Source organism: Molothrus ater, chromosome 1, assembly GCF_012460135.2.
Source record: "Molothrus ater isolate BHLD 08-10-18 breed brown headed cowbird chromosome 1, BPBGC_Mater_1.1, whole genome shotgun sequence".
Taxonomy (NCBI): Eukaryota; Metazoa; Chordata; class Aves; order Passeriformes; family Icteridae; genus Molothrus; species Molothrus ater.
In genome coordinates, this window is record NC_050478.2 from 50,385,951 (window position 1) to 50,403,207 (window position 17,257).

General features: G+C 37.6%; 1 protein-coding gene across 2 annotated transcripts in view; it reads right to left on the reverse strand.

The window, feature by feature from the left end:
- CNTNAP2 (contactin associated protein 2) overlaps nucleotides 1-17,257 on the reverse strand; it is a 1,032,231-nt gene that overhangs the window by 101,357 nt on the left and 913,617 nt on the right. For both annotated transcript variants that reach the window (XM_036397720.1, XM_036397728.1), the window contains exon 16: nucleotides 14,698-14,868. In XM_036397720.1, the coding sequence (XP_036253613.1) occupies nucleotides 14,698-14,868 (171 nt within the window). The remainder of the gene's footprint in view (nucleotides 1-14,697; nucleotides 14,869-17,257) is intronic.

Here is a 17,257-nt window from a genome sequence, read left to right on the forward strand (position 1 = left end):
CAAAGGGACGAGTTTCTAATGTCTTTAGAATCCTTTTGAAATCCCATTCTTAGAACATAAATGCCATGTTACATCTACAATCAGAGTTCACTCACTTGGCTGTAAAATAGCTTACAGCAATAAGCTATAAACTGTAAACTGAATCTGCCAGACAGATATTTGTTCTGAGGAAACAACAGCTTGAAAATGTTGTTGCTTTGTAAGGGCAACATCTGCCAAACTTCTTGGACAATTTGTTTGTAGATACACCTCTGACAAAGGGCTCACTGTCTGAACCTGTAGACAAAATTCAGTGAAATGATTGAAAATGAAAGAAAACTCAATAAAAAGAGAGAGATGATAGATATTTCTAGACCTAGTGGCCTATACATCTTTATTTAAAATCTATCGAATGGACAAGATTATCAAATGGTCAAGATCAGGTCTGATATATATATAGTTATTGCAATCCTTCCCACTGCCTTTAACAGATGGAAAAGATGACTCTGAATAGAAAAGTAGGCAATCTAGGATTTGAAAGTAACTATCCTGTCCACCCTTCCCACTTATATTCAGATTTTTGTGTTTAAAGATAGTTTCACAATGTCATCTCTAAATTTCCTTCCCTGGTGCCCTCATTTGTGCAGGGCTGAGAGAGGCCATGCCAATGCTGACATGGAAACAAAATTGGTAGGTTGTTCCTGGCTGCCATAAATAAGTGGAAAGGGCTACAGATGCTACCCTGAAGTGCCATATTGGAGCACAGGACCTGCTTTAAGGAGGCCACTTCTCAAAGGACACGACTTAAAATTAAAGCTACCAAAGCAACATAACAGAGGAAAACTGTTGATCCAAGTTGCTTGACTGCAATACAGGAATTACTGCGTTGCTTGGCTGTCTGTTAATAATCAGGTAGTTGTCAAAAATCATAACTGTATTTACAATAATGGGACTAAGCATCTGGATGGCTTCATCATTTATCTAATTCCCAAATGAAAAGTCCATTTGAACTAATGAGCAGAACCTTCATTCATTTGACCAAATGACAGCGTGCATCCATGCCCAAGACTTCAGTGATCCCTGAGCTAAGTGCCAAATGAACCAGCTCTGGAAGCTGCGCAGCTGCATCAGCATGATGCTGTGCCAACAGTAATTAGTTCTAATGAGAGACTACACCACACTGAGGATCAATCCCAGCATAGCTGAGTGCTGATTTATGTGGACATGCTATATCTTTCTCAGAAACAGCTTAGACATCTCTCCAGCATAGGGGCTCATTGTACAGACTAGACACACTCTATATTTGCCTGTGGGTTACAGGTAAAATAAAGAAAAGTCAGGAAATTTTACATTCTTTTGAATCTTATGCAGTCATTTCCATAAGGACTGAGAAGAGAAAAAGGGTGAGTAAAGCTATTGCTTTGATTTAATATTATATAAGATCCACTTCTCATGTGTAAATCTACCCACAAGATACAAGTGAGGCTTATTGTCTCTCTGAGCCTTTAGAACAAGTTGATATTCTGTAGGGAATGAACAATCCATCTGTGTCTGAGGGTCACCAATGTAATGAGGGAATTGGGGACATCAAGATTGGAGACAGCCTGAGCTGAAGGGATTGATTCCTTAAGACGTAGATTTCATATTTTCCAGATTCTGTCTGCATGAGTATATAGCTCTGAACTTTATATAGCGTGCTAGCAGGTTCTCTTCACAGTTTAGTTTGACAAAACAATCCTTTTCCAGCCTGAGAACCAAGGACAGCACTGCAGCTTTGGGCCCAAAAAGTATAAACAAGGTTGAATTGAGGAGAGCAATCTGGGAGGATGTGACTTCTTACCCTGAAGCTGTAATTGAACAATTACCCCAACATGTAAATGGACCAAAACTTATAAAAGTGTGAAAACTTGTGACTGGTGTCCATCTTGGGTGGAGCCACAGCTGGGCTTTTGTACTGCCCGGGGTGTATCCTTTGAAGGCCTTTTAATAAATACCTACTTTATTCCTTTAACACTGTCCAGCCTCTGCTCTAGGTAGCCTCTCAAGGTATCAGGATCATGCACAGGTGGATTTTGCAGTCCTGAGAAATATGGATCAGGTAAGGAGTAAAGTCAGCCAAACTTTAGGAAAGCAAACTTCCAGCTCCACAAGGAGATATTTAATAGGGTTCCCAGGGAGACTGCTGTCAGGGACGGGAGCAGAGCAGAGCTGGCAGATTTTTAAAGTACTCTTTACTTCCATAGAGTACAAGAGCTGGCAATCCCCAGGAGCAAGAAATCAGACAAGGAAAACAAGAGATGGGCATGGCTGAGTAGGGAAGTGCTGGTAAAAGTAAAGGGAAAGAAGTAAATGCACAGGCAGTGGAAACAAGAACAGGAAACCTGGGAAGAGTACAGAGATGAAATAAAGTTGAGGAAGGCCAAAGGAAGCTGAACCTGGCAAGGGATGCAAGGAATAACAGAAAGGGCTTCCACAGGTCTGTTAACCAGAAAAGGAAGGTCAAAGAAGGTGCACCCACCCTCAATAAACAGTGGTGGAACACTGGTAACAATGGATGAGGAGAAGGCTGAGGCACTCAACTCTTTTGCCTTCAAGTCTTTAATGACAACCTTTCTTCCCATGCCTCCCCAGTGGATTGACAGCAGGATGGGGACAGGGGGAGCAAAGAACTTCTCACTGTAAGTAGAGATCAGATTCATGACCATCTGAGGAAAGCAAATGTACATAAGTCTATGGAATCTTATGAGATACTCTCCCAGAGTCCTGAGAGAACTGGCTAATGTTAGTCAGGCACAATTTTCTCTTGGTGACGGCCATGCTGGCTGTCTCTAATCACCTCCCTGTCAGGCACATGCCTTGACACAGCTTCCAGGAGGATCTGTTCTATGATTTTACCAGGCAGAGAGTTAAGGCTGACCAGGAGTTCCCAGTGTTCTCTTCTTTAACTTTTCCCAGTCACTGGAGACTTTGCCTGAGTGTCATGATATTTCAAATATCACAGAGCATAGCTTGGCAACTACAGTAGCAAATTCTCTCAGGACCATGGGATGTATCTTGTCAATCCCAGGGCTCTATGCTTGTTCACGTTCCTCAGGGAATCTTGAAGCTGAGTTGAGTTGCAATGAGAGAAACCTTTTCCTCCCAGTCCCTGCCCTGATGTTCAGGGACTTGAGATGTGTGGGAAGAGAGATTACCATGTGTATTGGTAAAATACTACTTCCCTGCAAAAAAGGACATACAATAAGTACAGCTATTGGCATTAACATTTTGATGATGTATCTGTAAAGTTAGTTTTAAATATTAGTGATTTCTGACATTCTGTAACAGTATTACTGATTTCTCTCAGTGAAATTTTTGCTGCCTGGAGGAAATATTTTTAAACTCATTTTACCTTCAGTCACAGGAAGTCTATAAACATGTATAGAAAGGAGAAGGGAAATTAACTTATAAATGGAACATAAAGGAATGAAAATGTGTAGCTGAATGGCTTTAATCATCAAAGTTTTGGAAGAAATTATAACATAATATTTAGAAAAGATACAAATAGGGTATCCAAGGGTGGAATTTTTCCCAAAGACTCAAGATTTGGTGAACATTTATGGTGAACAGAATTTATTCAATTCCTGTGCAATTTCATTAGGAATACATCACTTTTCAGAATGTCTGAAGCTTCTTATGACCTTTTCAGTTTATTTTTATCTTGAAATTTTCAAAGTATCCTGCACACCAAAAAAACCCCATCATATCAGAATAAAAAATAAAGGAAAACACTTTGTTGAATGCAGGAAAAAGCACCCCCTAAAGTGTCTATCCTCATATTTTCGATCCTCATTTTCTGCACCATTTGGTCTGCAGCCTGAAGGCACTTGATTCAGTCTCTGCTATGTGCAGTATCTACATCTGGCAGCTGTAAACTTGTAGTGACATTTCCTTGAGAATGGACAGGGAATCAGATCTACTGAGAGATGCTGACCTGATTCAGCAAGAGCTGCTGTTTTCTTATGCATATGACTATGTTGTTACATTGTAAGACAAGACTGCACAAACAAATTGCTTTGCTATATATTTAAAAGGAGTGAGCTTTAATGCATTATTTTCCTTCTTCCTTCACAATACTTAATATCTTCTTTCTTGTAACATTTACAGATAGACCAGTAATTTCAACAACTGGACAGGTAATAAGTCTAAATTCTAGTTTCAGTTTGCAAGAACAAAGCATCTTTGGATTAATGGGAATCAAATATGTTAAAATAATTCTTTCATAATTTCATTTTATGACTGATCAAACACATTTTGATATATTTGTCTATCTGACTGAATAACTAGCTGGGTTTTTTCCTTTCATTGCCTATGTTGGAATAGACATTCTCTACTTTAATAACCTTTGCCTATTGTATCCATGCTGAGCCTCATTATCTTCACCTGTGATTTTAATCTTAAATATACAATATATACCAGTTGACTCAAAAGTACTGTACTGCACTTCACACAAGCTACCTGAAACTGGCCAAAAGCTCTCCAGGTGCAAGGTAGTAGAAAAAAAAATAAAATTCCTGGCTTCTCTCACCTTGCAGAGAGACAGCAGTTCCTTTTCTACTGGCAGACAAGCACTTACACAACTTGCAATATTTTGGAAAGGCATAGCTATACTGGAGCTCAAAATGAAGGGACATCAGAACTCAGTACAACACCTTTTTCATAATGAGTAAACATATGTGTAGGGACAAAGATAAGGAGGGATTTGATTTTGATAATAACTAAGTTATTTTATCTCACTTTGAAATAATCTTGACTGCCAATGAACCACTCAAAAATAAATACCCGTCTTCCTACCCAGTACATTAGATTGCTTTGGGGGACAAAAATAATTGAGTTAATGGAAGTACCAAGTTTTCTCATAAAAGATCATGCAAAGGCCAAATATGCCCTAAGAAGAAAATTATTTATTATCATTATTTATTAATTACTTCAGTTATGCTAATTGCACTGCAGCTGTCTTGTAGATAAGCACTTGGAAACAACTTCCCTACTTTTATGGTTGTATTTTAGTTGACACAGCAATTTTCAGCCATGGGCAGTAAGAACAAAATAAAAAAAAAAATATCAGTCCTGCATAAACAAGGAACCAAAGAAAAGAGATGTGAAACGACTTGTTTAAAGCCAAACATTAGATGGTTAGAGCAGGACTTGAAAAAAACCCACTTGCTTTAATTCTAAGGCAATAAATACAATTTCAGATAGATGTTACCTCCCATCCAGCCAGTTCTCTTCCAATAACTACTTAGCTGCCTGGAAAGAAGGAAGGAACAGGAACAGTGTCTCATTGAAGGTCTGTTGATTCATCTCATGAGAGTTACTAATGCTTAAAAAAATACAGCAGCAATATCTCCTGGTCTCTTTTGTGGCAGATGATTCACACAAAGGGAACTGTAGTCAGTGCACTGAGTGGAAAAGGGGAGGAGATGTGTGTTCTCCTGTCTGTAGTGGCTTATAATATACTTCATTATATCCTTTTAACTGCAGCACTTTACCATGAAACTGAATTGCTCCCATACAACAGAAGGCAGCACAACAAGGGGGAGGCAGAGACATCAGAGCAGAGCTCTCCCATGCAACATATAAAGGGTTTTGTGTAACTGATAGCTATTTTTTTTGGATGAAAGGCAAAATAAAAGCAGGTGGTAATGTTCATGAGATCAGATTTTGTCTGAGCATGGTAAAGCATCAGAGAGGTTTTTGGAGAGGAGAGAGTGGCTTATTTTACTATGAAAAATTGTTATGAATTTGGCACTGTTCTGAATATGCTGAGCAATGTGTTTAAGTGCTTACAAACAGACACAAGGAAATCAACGCCCCTCTCAAATATGTCACATTTGAATGCAATAAAAATCAGTCAAAGCTGTAAATTGTGCATCATACTTAAAGTGGTAAGAGCCTGGTGCAGGTTTGAGAACTAAATATCCACTGTCACTTTTCTGTGATGTGCTTTTATGAAAACACATTCCCTGTGTCCTTTTCTTCTTCTTCTGTTGTGCTTTCCTTATTCTGTAATTTGTTTATTAGCTGTAAGTTCTGCTGTGGACTGTGGCTAAGATTTGTAAAGGTGTTTAGTGCCTGGTTGGTAGCTACTGAAAAACTTTTGCATCACAGCAGGGTCTCATGATGATATGAATTTATTGATTTTTCTGCCTGGCTGTGTAAGTTTTGTCATTTGTAGTGCCTCTTTTATAAGCAATTTTTCATGGCTATTTATTTCTCTGTGGCTGTCCAGGGTCACCATCAGGGTAAGGACTCTGTTGCACTATGCACTTTACTACCACAATAAAAAAAGCCATCCAAAAATATGACTCAATTTTGTTTTTAGTGTAGTAACTCTGTATATGAAAAGGGTGTGTGTGAGGGGGTGGGGTAGATGGACCCAGCTAACTGTGTCCCAGTTAACTCAAACTTTTATCAAAAGTTTGAGTCAAATATTTTCTACTCTGGAAAATATAATAGTTTATAGTTGCCAAAATCCAGGATAGATTTCCCAAGATGGAAGAAGATATCTTTGATATTGTTTGCTTTTTTTCCTGTAGAAGGAAGAAGTATCTACTAAAACTACAAACCAGAAGTATCATGGAGTGATACAAGAGTGGGAAAGAGAAATGATCTGTTGGAGGTAAAAATATCCTAGATTTCATGGTAATTAGAGGTAGAAAACTTGATGCAGTACGTGAGTGAGGGAGCTGCCTGGTTTAGCCACCTTTTGTGAACTATTTTGCTGGAGTATGCATGAGTCTCAGGAAATGTAAAGCCAACAGGAGACCTGTTCCTGTTTCCTGCTGTAGCAGTGGAAGACATAAAATGATGAGTGAGAGGATTTATGTATTTATAAAACATTTGTTTCTAAGATTTCATACAAGTAGAGAGCTGTCTGCAGTGCATGATTTGAGACAAAAAGCTCTTTTTTAAAAACAAAGTCAAGACTTTTAGATCAAGAGGGTATAAATCATCTAAATTATGCAAGATAGTGTTATGGCAGCCTTGTGATAGTAACTGCCTTCATGCTCTTAAAAAATAGATTACCATTTTATTAACTTTTTAACAAAATTTTACATTAAGTTTTTATTTTCTTTTAAAATGTAAGAAACTATATGTGTTCAAAGTTTCTAAACCAAAAGTTGGGAGCAGAAATATTCATTTTCCTTAGAACAACTGTAGCAAGGCAAGATAGAAAGGCAGAACCCAAATGGAACATGATTTAACAATGAATTAATTTCCATCATGATTTAAACTGATTTTTTTTTTAAACTACCATTTAAACCATAATGAAATGCTGAGAAGTGTTAAGAAAGTCTGTGGTCAGAACTCTATATGAACATTTAGCATCTACCTACAAAGGGAGAAAATAATTGTATTTACTTGAATCAGTCTGTTGACATAATTTGAATTAACCATGTGCATAAATATTTTAAGCACCATGGATACCATTGTATTATTATTAAAAACACCTCCACTTTCATTATAGCTAATCTTCTAGTCACAGAAAACCTTTTTCTACTTTAAAACTGAATTGCCTTCGTAAAACCAATAAAGACTAATTTAGACTTTCAATAGGCTAACAGAACAATTGCTAACACTTTATCTAAAAAGTTCAACTTAAAGAAAAAAAGTAGATTTCAGAGTACCAAGATTCTATTTATCCACTTAGAAGAATGATTCTCAAAAATATCTAAATAATTGAGGCCCAGAAGACCCGCTGGATTCAGGCCACAGAGTCTGAGGAAACAATGAAGGTTGGTTGGACCCTTTCAGATTTTCTCACTCGCGGCATTTCAAGTTATGGCGTGATGTTGGTGACTGGGATTAAAGGTAGGAGTGACAGTGACAAAAACCAGTCAGGTGTTTGTGTGCATCCTCCCCCACCCCTCCTTTCTCTGATGGGCAAAGAGGTTTGTCCCAAGAGGAGAACACCAGGTGGAAATTGCAGGAGGAACTGTCTAGATGCTCTCATAACTGATGCATTCTGGAGATGGGGGAGCTGAGATGCTTGTGATGGGCTTTGGTTCACATCAGCCTGCATAAGGGTATAAAATAATGAGAGTTTTTTGGAGTCTTTTTACTTCAAATTACAGGCAATTACAAAGAATATGTAAACTAATGGAATTACTATGTCTTTAATTACTTACTGACAACATTTTGCCCTGCAGTCAATCAAGGTAAGACTGCCCATAAAATTAGAAAGTGAAATAGATATCATTACCTAATGTAAGGCAGACACAAACAATACAAAAGCATATAATGGGTTTACCATAACCAACACAATAGATATCCTTTGATTAAAAAAATCCTCTGAATTTAGGAAGAAGGGAATTGTTATAGATTTAGCATATTTGATTTTTTTTTCCAAAAAGAGCAGGGATGGAAAACAGAATTGCAGAGATTGTTGATGAGATGGGTGAAATGTAGGTCATCAGAAAATTAGAGGATCTCTAATTTGGTTTGGGTAAAGTCATATTTGGTATTATAATAAATACCTTTGCACAAGAAGTCAGCATATGTCTATTTTTTTTGTCCAGTAACACAAGGTTGGAGAGGTCAGAAAATAATGCATAACAAACAGTATCCCAGTGTAATCAGCCAAAAATTCCTAGGACAGATGCACAGCACAAGAATTAATGTCATTGTGAAGGCCACTGGTAAACCATTATCAGAATTACTGTCGATAGTTTGGATTACCTGTGTTTAAGAAAGAATTCAAGGTGCAGTGAGTAGGGAGAACCTTATTAACTTAACCAGAGAATGGAACAAGACAAAATATCTTATGAGAAGAGATTATGTGAGTTCTTCTTGCTCAACACAGCAATTAAAAGCTAAGAGAAGATATGACTGCGCTGTGAGCATAAAAGGGGAGAATAAATGCTAGGAAGTAAAAACAATTAGATCAGCCAAAGAACAATACTGAAACAAGAATGTATGGCTGTAAAGAAAAGATGCAAACAAACTATTAGGAATTAGAGGACTTCTAAGAAACAAAGATGTGAATCTGAAACAGTTGCCCAGCTGGCAAAGATTCAAACTATTCTCAATAGAGAGTTGCATAAATTTAGGGAGCTAGGCACAGGTTATGCATTTTGGTTGTCTGTGACTGTGAGGATCTAAACTCAAGGACCCAGAAGGTTTGTTTCTGTCATATGCCATAGCATCTGGCAATTTTGTACAGCATAGCAAATATTTACTTTCTGCATAAAAATGATTAGCACACATGAAGAAGGCAACAAAGCCTCTGCAGCGTCAGCATGTAACAGGAAGTAGACTGGAAATAAGAACAAAGAACTGAGATGAACTACTGAGTGGTAGTGCCAGCAATGGTTTGCCATGTGTTGCATGGTTTTAGTGCAAAGCAGTCAGGGACAACTATGTTCTTTGAATAGCAACCAGTTCCCACCTTGAACTTTGTGTGAGCTGTAACTGATTTATAAGACACTGCACATGAAATTACCTCTAAAGTGGCATTTATGGCAATGAGAAAGGCATCCAATCACCCTTGAAAGAAGAGGGGTAATTCTGAGAGGATGCTCTGTATAGTGAAGGTCATGAATGCCATATTGACATTGAGGGACACTGAAGTAAAGCAGCCTGTAACTATAGTCTGCCAACATCAAAGCCAGTTACAGAAGGTGTCCTTAATTTCCCCACAGCCCTGTGACTGAGATTTTCCACTGGTCAGTTTTAGCCTGTTCCCCAGCTGGATTGTTTATTTGCTGCCTTTGGCTGCCTCCCACATGCCAGACTGGGCACCTATCCCCATCTGCTAATTTGGAACAAAATAGAGGTGGAACTGCTCTTCTCAGATGAGTCATAAATTGGTTTGTTGGAATATCAGGCATTTCTGCATCACCTGCCTCATCTGAAACAGAATCTTGTCTTTCAAAGAACAGTGCTTACAGTTCTTCAGACCAGGTTTTCTTTTTGTTTGTTTGAAACTTTCCTATTGTCCTGGAATAGAATGACAGCTTGCAAGTACTGTTGTAAAAACATTTGGGTCATAAATTTCCCAGAAGAAATGTAATATTTTTCCACTTAATTTAATAACTTCTTGTGGGCCTCTGGGATGAAGAGATTCCTCAGTGTCCTATGCATTCTTTGACATGTGGCTAATGCAACATACTTTCCTAGGGGGGTGTTTTATAGAAAAGTGACCTTCTGCTAGGAAAACAAAATAACAACTCAATTAAAAGAAACTGAAGATCACAGCAGTTTCCTTACTGAGGTGAAAAACCAAGCAGTGGAAAACATAAGCTGCATTTATTTTAACATATGGGACTTTGAGCATCATGTGGAAAACTCATTGATGTGGTAGAATTGTGTTTTAAGATGCCTCTAGAGAAAGATGTGATGGAATTATTAAAATTTGCAAGAAAATACATTAATCAGTCATGTGTTAGAGCATTCAGCCTGGAGGAATGAACACTTTTTGGGCAGAACCAAACAGCCATGGGAATCATTGTCCCCAGTCTGTCACTGTCACATGTCTGATTTTGGAGGGGTTACCTATGTCTCAACTAAGTAGTGTAGAAACAGCTGAGCTCAGAAGCAGCACGGGACCTTCCATGTGCAAATGTCGGGTATTAGACTGCTCTGAGCATCCCCCGCCCACAGAGCAAGTACAGCCATCCTGCAGCCATGGGCAAACCACTCCATAGGATGATCCCTTTCACAGCTGCCAAGTTCAGTGATCACTCCCTGGGCAGACTTTTAGGGTGCTTTTAGGGGCTATCAGCCAAGTGACATCTCTGAATGCAGTGGGTATAAATGTTCCCAGCTTTTTACAAAAATTAATAAGATAGATCTTTCCTCTCTTCCATGTTAATGCCAGGACCAAACACAAGCTGACCTTTACCTCTAAGCCTCATTTTTTTTTTTCAATTGCAAAAGTGACTTGCTGTTTACTTCAGAATAGTAACACTGAGACACAATTCATTAGTGTCTGTGGATTTCTTGGAGGTGCTGGGATGAGAGGAGCTAAAGAAGTGAGCAGAATATCTCTTTCATTCGAATTATATGACAGTGTCATTGAGAGAGTTTTCTGGAAACAGTGATGATAGGTGCTTCTTCCCAAATTACCACAAATACACCCCCTTCAAAATTTGCTTTCAGGAGCAAATATTTTCCAAAACTTGGGATATCTCTCAAACAGAAAATTCAAATGCGATTTATTTGACAAGAATCTCAGGTATGAAGTAGCTACATTTTCATAGTCATAACTCTAAAATTTTCAGTCCATATTTCATAAATGTACAAAATATAAAGGAAAAAAACAAAACATAATGCATTCTAAAAGAGGATGCATCCTCTCTTTCTCACTCTAAAAACCAGTTCTAATTTTAAAATAATCTGGAAATTTTGACCAGAAATGGAAGCCTTGCCTTACAGAAAAATTATTCAACTACCACTTTTCTAAGCAATCCTAGCCATTGTCAACTGACCAGACAGCTATGAAAACAATGGGGTTCTGTAGAATTACTGGTGTATGTAAAAATTGAGGCTTCAGGTAATTCTAAATCTCTGTCAACTGTTCCATGCATGGTGACAACTGCAAGCCTGCTAGAGGGGTTGCTTGATAAATGGAATAGCTAAAGTCTTCAGCCAAATTCATAGTAGCATTTTATCCCTGTTTTTTTTCTTGACACCATTCCTTGTCAGCTGTTTGCAAAACCTATTTCTGAAATAAAAAAAAAAAAAAGATGGTCTTCCCTTCCTTCCTCTATCCCCCCTCCTCAGAGATGGCAATCTGAGGTTTTGCTGAAGGCATGTGAAGTTACTCTTCAAGATACTGCAAATGTCACCTCCTTTTCATATGAGTCAGGAGAGTTAGAAAATCTGGACAATTATTAGACCCTAAGACAATATAAGTCTCTAGAATTATTAGACTCAAAGAGAGAATGCAGTAAAATTATTTAATGAGTGTTCCTAGTAACCACTTTTGTGCTCAGAATAAAACATGCAAACTCCTTTCCAAAGACTTGAAGCTAAGAATTTTAATAGACCGAATGATTTGTTTCCCTAATGCATTCACCAAGTGCAGCAAACTGATTAAAATACTGGGTACTGTAGAACCTTTCTGTTTCTGGTCTATAGAGCTCAGTTTATGCATCATTAACCATGTATTACAGGTACACACAGCTATTTTACACATAAGGGAAAAAGAAAATAGAATTTGTACATGCAGGATGCTGATTTTAAGATTTTCCTTTGGAATGGTAAAAAGTAAAGAAATTGAGAACAGGTTTTGTAGGAAGTCATCCTTCTCCAGCAAGAACTGTACCTGTATGAGAAGACAATAAACAGACAAAAGCAATCCACTGGGTGAATCAAAACAGCTTTCAGTAAATATGTGGTGATGGTCTTTTTATGTAAGAAGATGATATTTTTGTATAAAAAGCCTTTAATACAAAATAGCTGTTCTATTAGAGAATGTGATAGGTAGCTAAAAAGCAGCTTGCCAAAGTAAAGCTTCTTCAGAGTTTGGGGATAATTCTGTAATTACCTTACTGACATAAATTTATGTTCTTATTTAGGAAGAAATTCACATATTAATTTCACAGGACTTCTATAAAAGGGAAACAGGCTTAAGAAGCAGCAGAATTTACTGTAGATGTGGCTCTACCTTACTGTAGAGCCATGTAAGGTACTTCTGAAATTTTGAAAATTTACTCTTCATTTAAATGAATTACAGAAAACTGTAAGTGCCGACTAGAACAAAAAAACCCTCAAAAATACGTAAAACAAACATTCATTAATAAATGTGTAATTCAGAAGAGAGGGTGAGTTTCTCTTTATCACTGATAAAGAGGAAGGCCTTTTCCAGAGGCTCTGAAAATTTCAAGTAGTCTCCAGAGGAAAAGGGTAGAGCAAATGCAACTATATAAAATGAACTGCTTTGTATTTTTAGCAAATACAGTCTACATAGTTCTTACAGTAGTTTTTCATCTTTTCTTACAGATGATATTTCAAATTCTTCCATCAAGAATTTATAATCTGAAGTTTAGATTCAGGGCCATGAGACAGAGGTTAAATTTATGCATATTTCAGGCCTCAGCAAAGTCAGTGGATCTCAAGCATAGGTTTAATAAGGTTTAAAATTAAACTCCTGTATAATGATACTCTGAGCACACGGCCACTTTCCTGAGCTGGTACATCTATTCAGCGAGCCACTGCAGCATGATTATTATTTAACCTGAGCTGAGCTCAGAAGAATATTAGTTGCTGTCAAGTCACCTTTACACACTGATAGTGTCACATTTAGCTAAGTGACCATCAGCATGGTTGGTCTGATTGCAGTGGCTGAGAACACCTTCCATAAAGTAGAAGAGCAAGAAGTTCTGAAGAAGTCCATCTCAGCTGACTGTAAGTATTTAGATTCAAAGGGAAATTAAAAATAGCTGCCACTTTATTATAAAAAGGCTTTGCCCCTTGGTAAAGCAAATAAGACTATTCCCTGTGACTCAATAGGAGCAATTTTGATTCACTGAAGTTGCAGATTAGAGAAATTGGATTAAGCAATGTGAACTAAATTTGTTGTAAAAAGAAAGAAAAAAACCCACCCAAATGGAACTTCACATTTTATTCTTACCTGGAGGGAAAAACTTAAATGCATTTTAAAGGAGCCTCTAAGTGGTTTCTTAATTTCTACATTCTGATTTGTGTGCTTAAACTTTGGGAAGCATTGAAAATGGCCCTTTGCTTTCAAATTAGATATGTGTATGTAAATCACATTGAATCTGCATAAAAATACAGATTATTTAGGATCCACAAGCCAACTGCTTCTCTTTCAACATTTATGACCCACTGACTTTTGTGCATCAACATTTAGATCTGGATCCTTGGCATCCATGAGCAGCTCCTGCAGTGAAAGGAAGCACACATGCTTTTCCCAGTGCCCCAGTGCTGGAGTGCAGGGAGGCTGTTATGTGCTGCTAGAGGCTGTAATAACAGCCACACACAGCACAGAGGGCCTCTCCCTGCTCCTGTTTATGACAGGGTCAGGGGAGAACAAAGGAGACATAAAACATGTTTCCCCTAATTCAACTGCTTCAACTCCACTAAGGAGAATTCAGGCACGGCTGAGGATTTCAGCACCCTCCTTGGAAAGTTTGCCCCTGGGCCATTAAAAATGGTTTGAATAATAAAATTGACTTGCCTCTCGGTGTCATTATATCCTCTTTTTCAGATCAGCGATTTTATTAACAGATAATGCTGATAAAGATTTATTTTATGAGATATTTTATGGCTTTTAAATATCATATGCAAGTTTTCAGCTCTTTGGCTCCTTGCAATGCTGATTAGGATGGTGCCTCTTTTTTCCTTCTTTCCCCTGTTTCCAAAGCAACCATGAAATAAAACAGAAAAGCACGCAGAGACGAAGACATAAATTCTGAAGAAATAATTCTGACATGCAATTTTGAAAGCCCTTTTCAGGTCAGTGTCATTTTTGTAATTGATGTTACCAGTTTTATTTGTCTTCGTATTTTCCCCTCAATAAACAATTCAAATATACTTCAAGCACTCCTTTCACAAAAGGCAACTTGAAAACATGTCAAGCAGCTTGATTTGGAAACTTTTCCAGGATTTAGACAGCTTGCACATTTTACTAAATGGTGCACATTTTTTAAAAGCTACTATCCAACATAATACTTCAACTGCCAAGAGTAGTAATAGGAAGCCTATACTTACATTTCAGCTCCAGTTTGATGAAGTCAGTGTTCCCCAGATTCTCAAGAAACACCCCATCTGAGGCTGATGTTTTGAAGTAGAAAGAGATGTCTGCACTGGTTTCCCCTTGGAAGGTGGAGAAGTGGAGGTAAGATGATGAAGTAACGAAAGAAGCTGCGTTCCAGTAATTCCCTGCAGAAGATAGACAGGAAAGACAGGTTTCAGTGCTCCCTTGAAGCTGTTGGAAAAGTTAGAGATTTTAAGGTTCATCTATGCTACAGTACTGTCTGTGCTGAAGAAAGAACCCCAAGCACCTTGATTCGTGCTCCCTCTGTTTTGTTTTTCTGGGCATGGTGTGTCAGGTTTCAGAAGATAGAGCATGTTAACAGTAAATTTATTTTCAAGCTCTTAATTTATCATATCTAGTCATACTCAAACATTGTTATTATATGTTTATTATAGTAAGACTATAATGGGAGATCATGACAGAGGGGCAAAACACTAATTTGGTGTCTGCCTCACCTCAGACATATGCTTTGCTTTCATATATTGCTGCATGTGTGACTTACTTTTCTTCAAAATTATTCTGCACACCTACACGCCCTCCTGAAAATGTAGCCATGTCTGTCAGAAATCAATTAATTTAAATCACAGGAAAAATCCAGTGAATGAAGCTAATCAATACAGACACAATTAACATATGCACCTAATAGTCCCCTAGTACATTCCCACTGGAGAAATACAATAATTAATAACATCCAATAACTATTACTGTACTTTAGCTAGAACGACAGTCAATTTCAGTGCAAGGTAGCATTACAATGCAAAAAAGAAGTCATAAGATATAAGAGCAGGTAAGATTCTCTTAATAAGAAGATCATAAGATTCATAAGAGAAGGCTTTGGGGTGACCTAATTGCTGCCTTTCAGTACCTGAAGGGAGGTACAAGAATGATGGAGAGGGACTTCTTACAAGGGCATGCAGTAACAGGGCAAGAGGGAATGGCTTCAAACTGATAGCCAGTAGGTTTAGATTAGATATTAATTTTTTCTGTGATAGTGGTGAGGCACTGGAACAGGTTATTCAGAGAAGCTGTGGATGCCTCATCCCTGGAAGTGTTAAACAGGATTCTGAGCAACTGGTCTAGTGGAAGGTATCCCTCTCCACTGCAGGGATGTTGGAACTAGACAATCTTTAAGGTCTCTTCCAACCCAGGCCATGTTATAGTGATTCTATGATGATGATATAGGTGATAGAGTAAGCCAATGAGAGACTGAAACAACTCATTCTAGTTCCATCAGAATGCTTATGTATCCAGCTTCAGAAATGTATTAGAATATAAATCATGATGTCATCACAGCTGAATCCTTAGTATTCCAGCCAATAAACACAATACTACTATTTTCCATTCCAGTCCAAAGTCCCAGATATTGGTTTTCCATTGTTTGATTACTGAAGAAGGTGATAATGCTGTTATTTGTCTGGTTAGCCCTGGATGAATATGAATGAGGGTGGTTGAAGCTTCAGAAGATCAGCTGTGATGGTATATTGCACTACTGGCCCACACTCATTTCAGGAGTTTTATTATTTGAGTAATTATTAGTTTCTATTCAATTTTAAATTGAACATCTGAATTAGCAGATGTTTTTAGGTATAAATAAAAGCATACTGTTGCTTTACTTAGTACTATTCCATACCCTCCATCATAATTCTGCCTCTCTCAAAGATTTAGGGTATTTGGAAAAAGAAGCCATTTTCCATTTAGTTCAATGCATCCCAGGAGGAAAGTTGTAATTGAGATTTTGTGTGCCTGTATGTGTAAACACGCATTTGAGCAGTGAAAATGGGAAGAAATAGGCATTCATGAAACAGGTATGGGTTTGTGAATTAACCAGTTGGGCTAGATCAGCTAGTTTTCAACATGTATTACTATTTACCCTCCTTTTACAAATGAGTAATTTCCAGATTGAATGCTAATAAAGATTTCTATAGAAATGTCAATAATCTTCATATCATAAAGCTGCATGGGCAAGAAATATCTGCTCATTATTTGGAAGGTTGTTCTCTGAAAACATGCCTAGTGCTAAAGCAGCACAGATAAAAAAAGGTCTTGAATTTTATTTTCATTCGTGGTCTCAGGTCTCTTTCTTTCTCACTTTTCAAAGTGCTCTCTCAATATTAGGGTTGCTTATGGTCAAGATGCGTGAGTGCTTTGTCAATAATCTGTAAATACAGGGTCCAGATGGATTTTGTATATGCTCTTCCATTTGCAGATGTACCTGGACATCTCTATTTTATTTTCCTGGGACCTACAGATATTCTAGCTGCTGGCAGACACTCAAAAAAGATTTTACTTTACCGAATAAACTCACATGAAATAAGTGGGACTCAGACAAAAAGCCAGGAATATATTAATACAATCTCTGTTCAGGAGCTAATTTAGCTGCCCTGAATAACCTTGTAGAAATGCTTGAATTTCTTTGTAACTTCAATAAGTATTTTAGATCCCTAGCTTTACATTCCTTGAATATTACTAAACTTGTTAGCCTAAAATATGAAGAACACATGACAAGTAAAATTG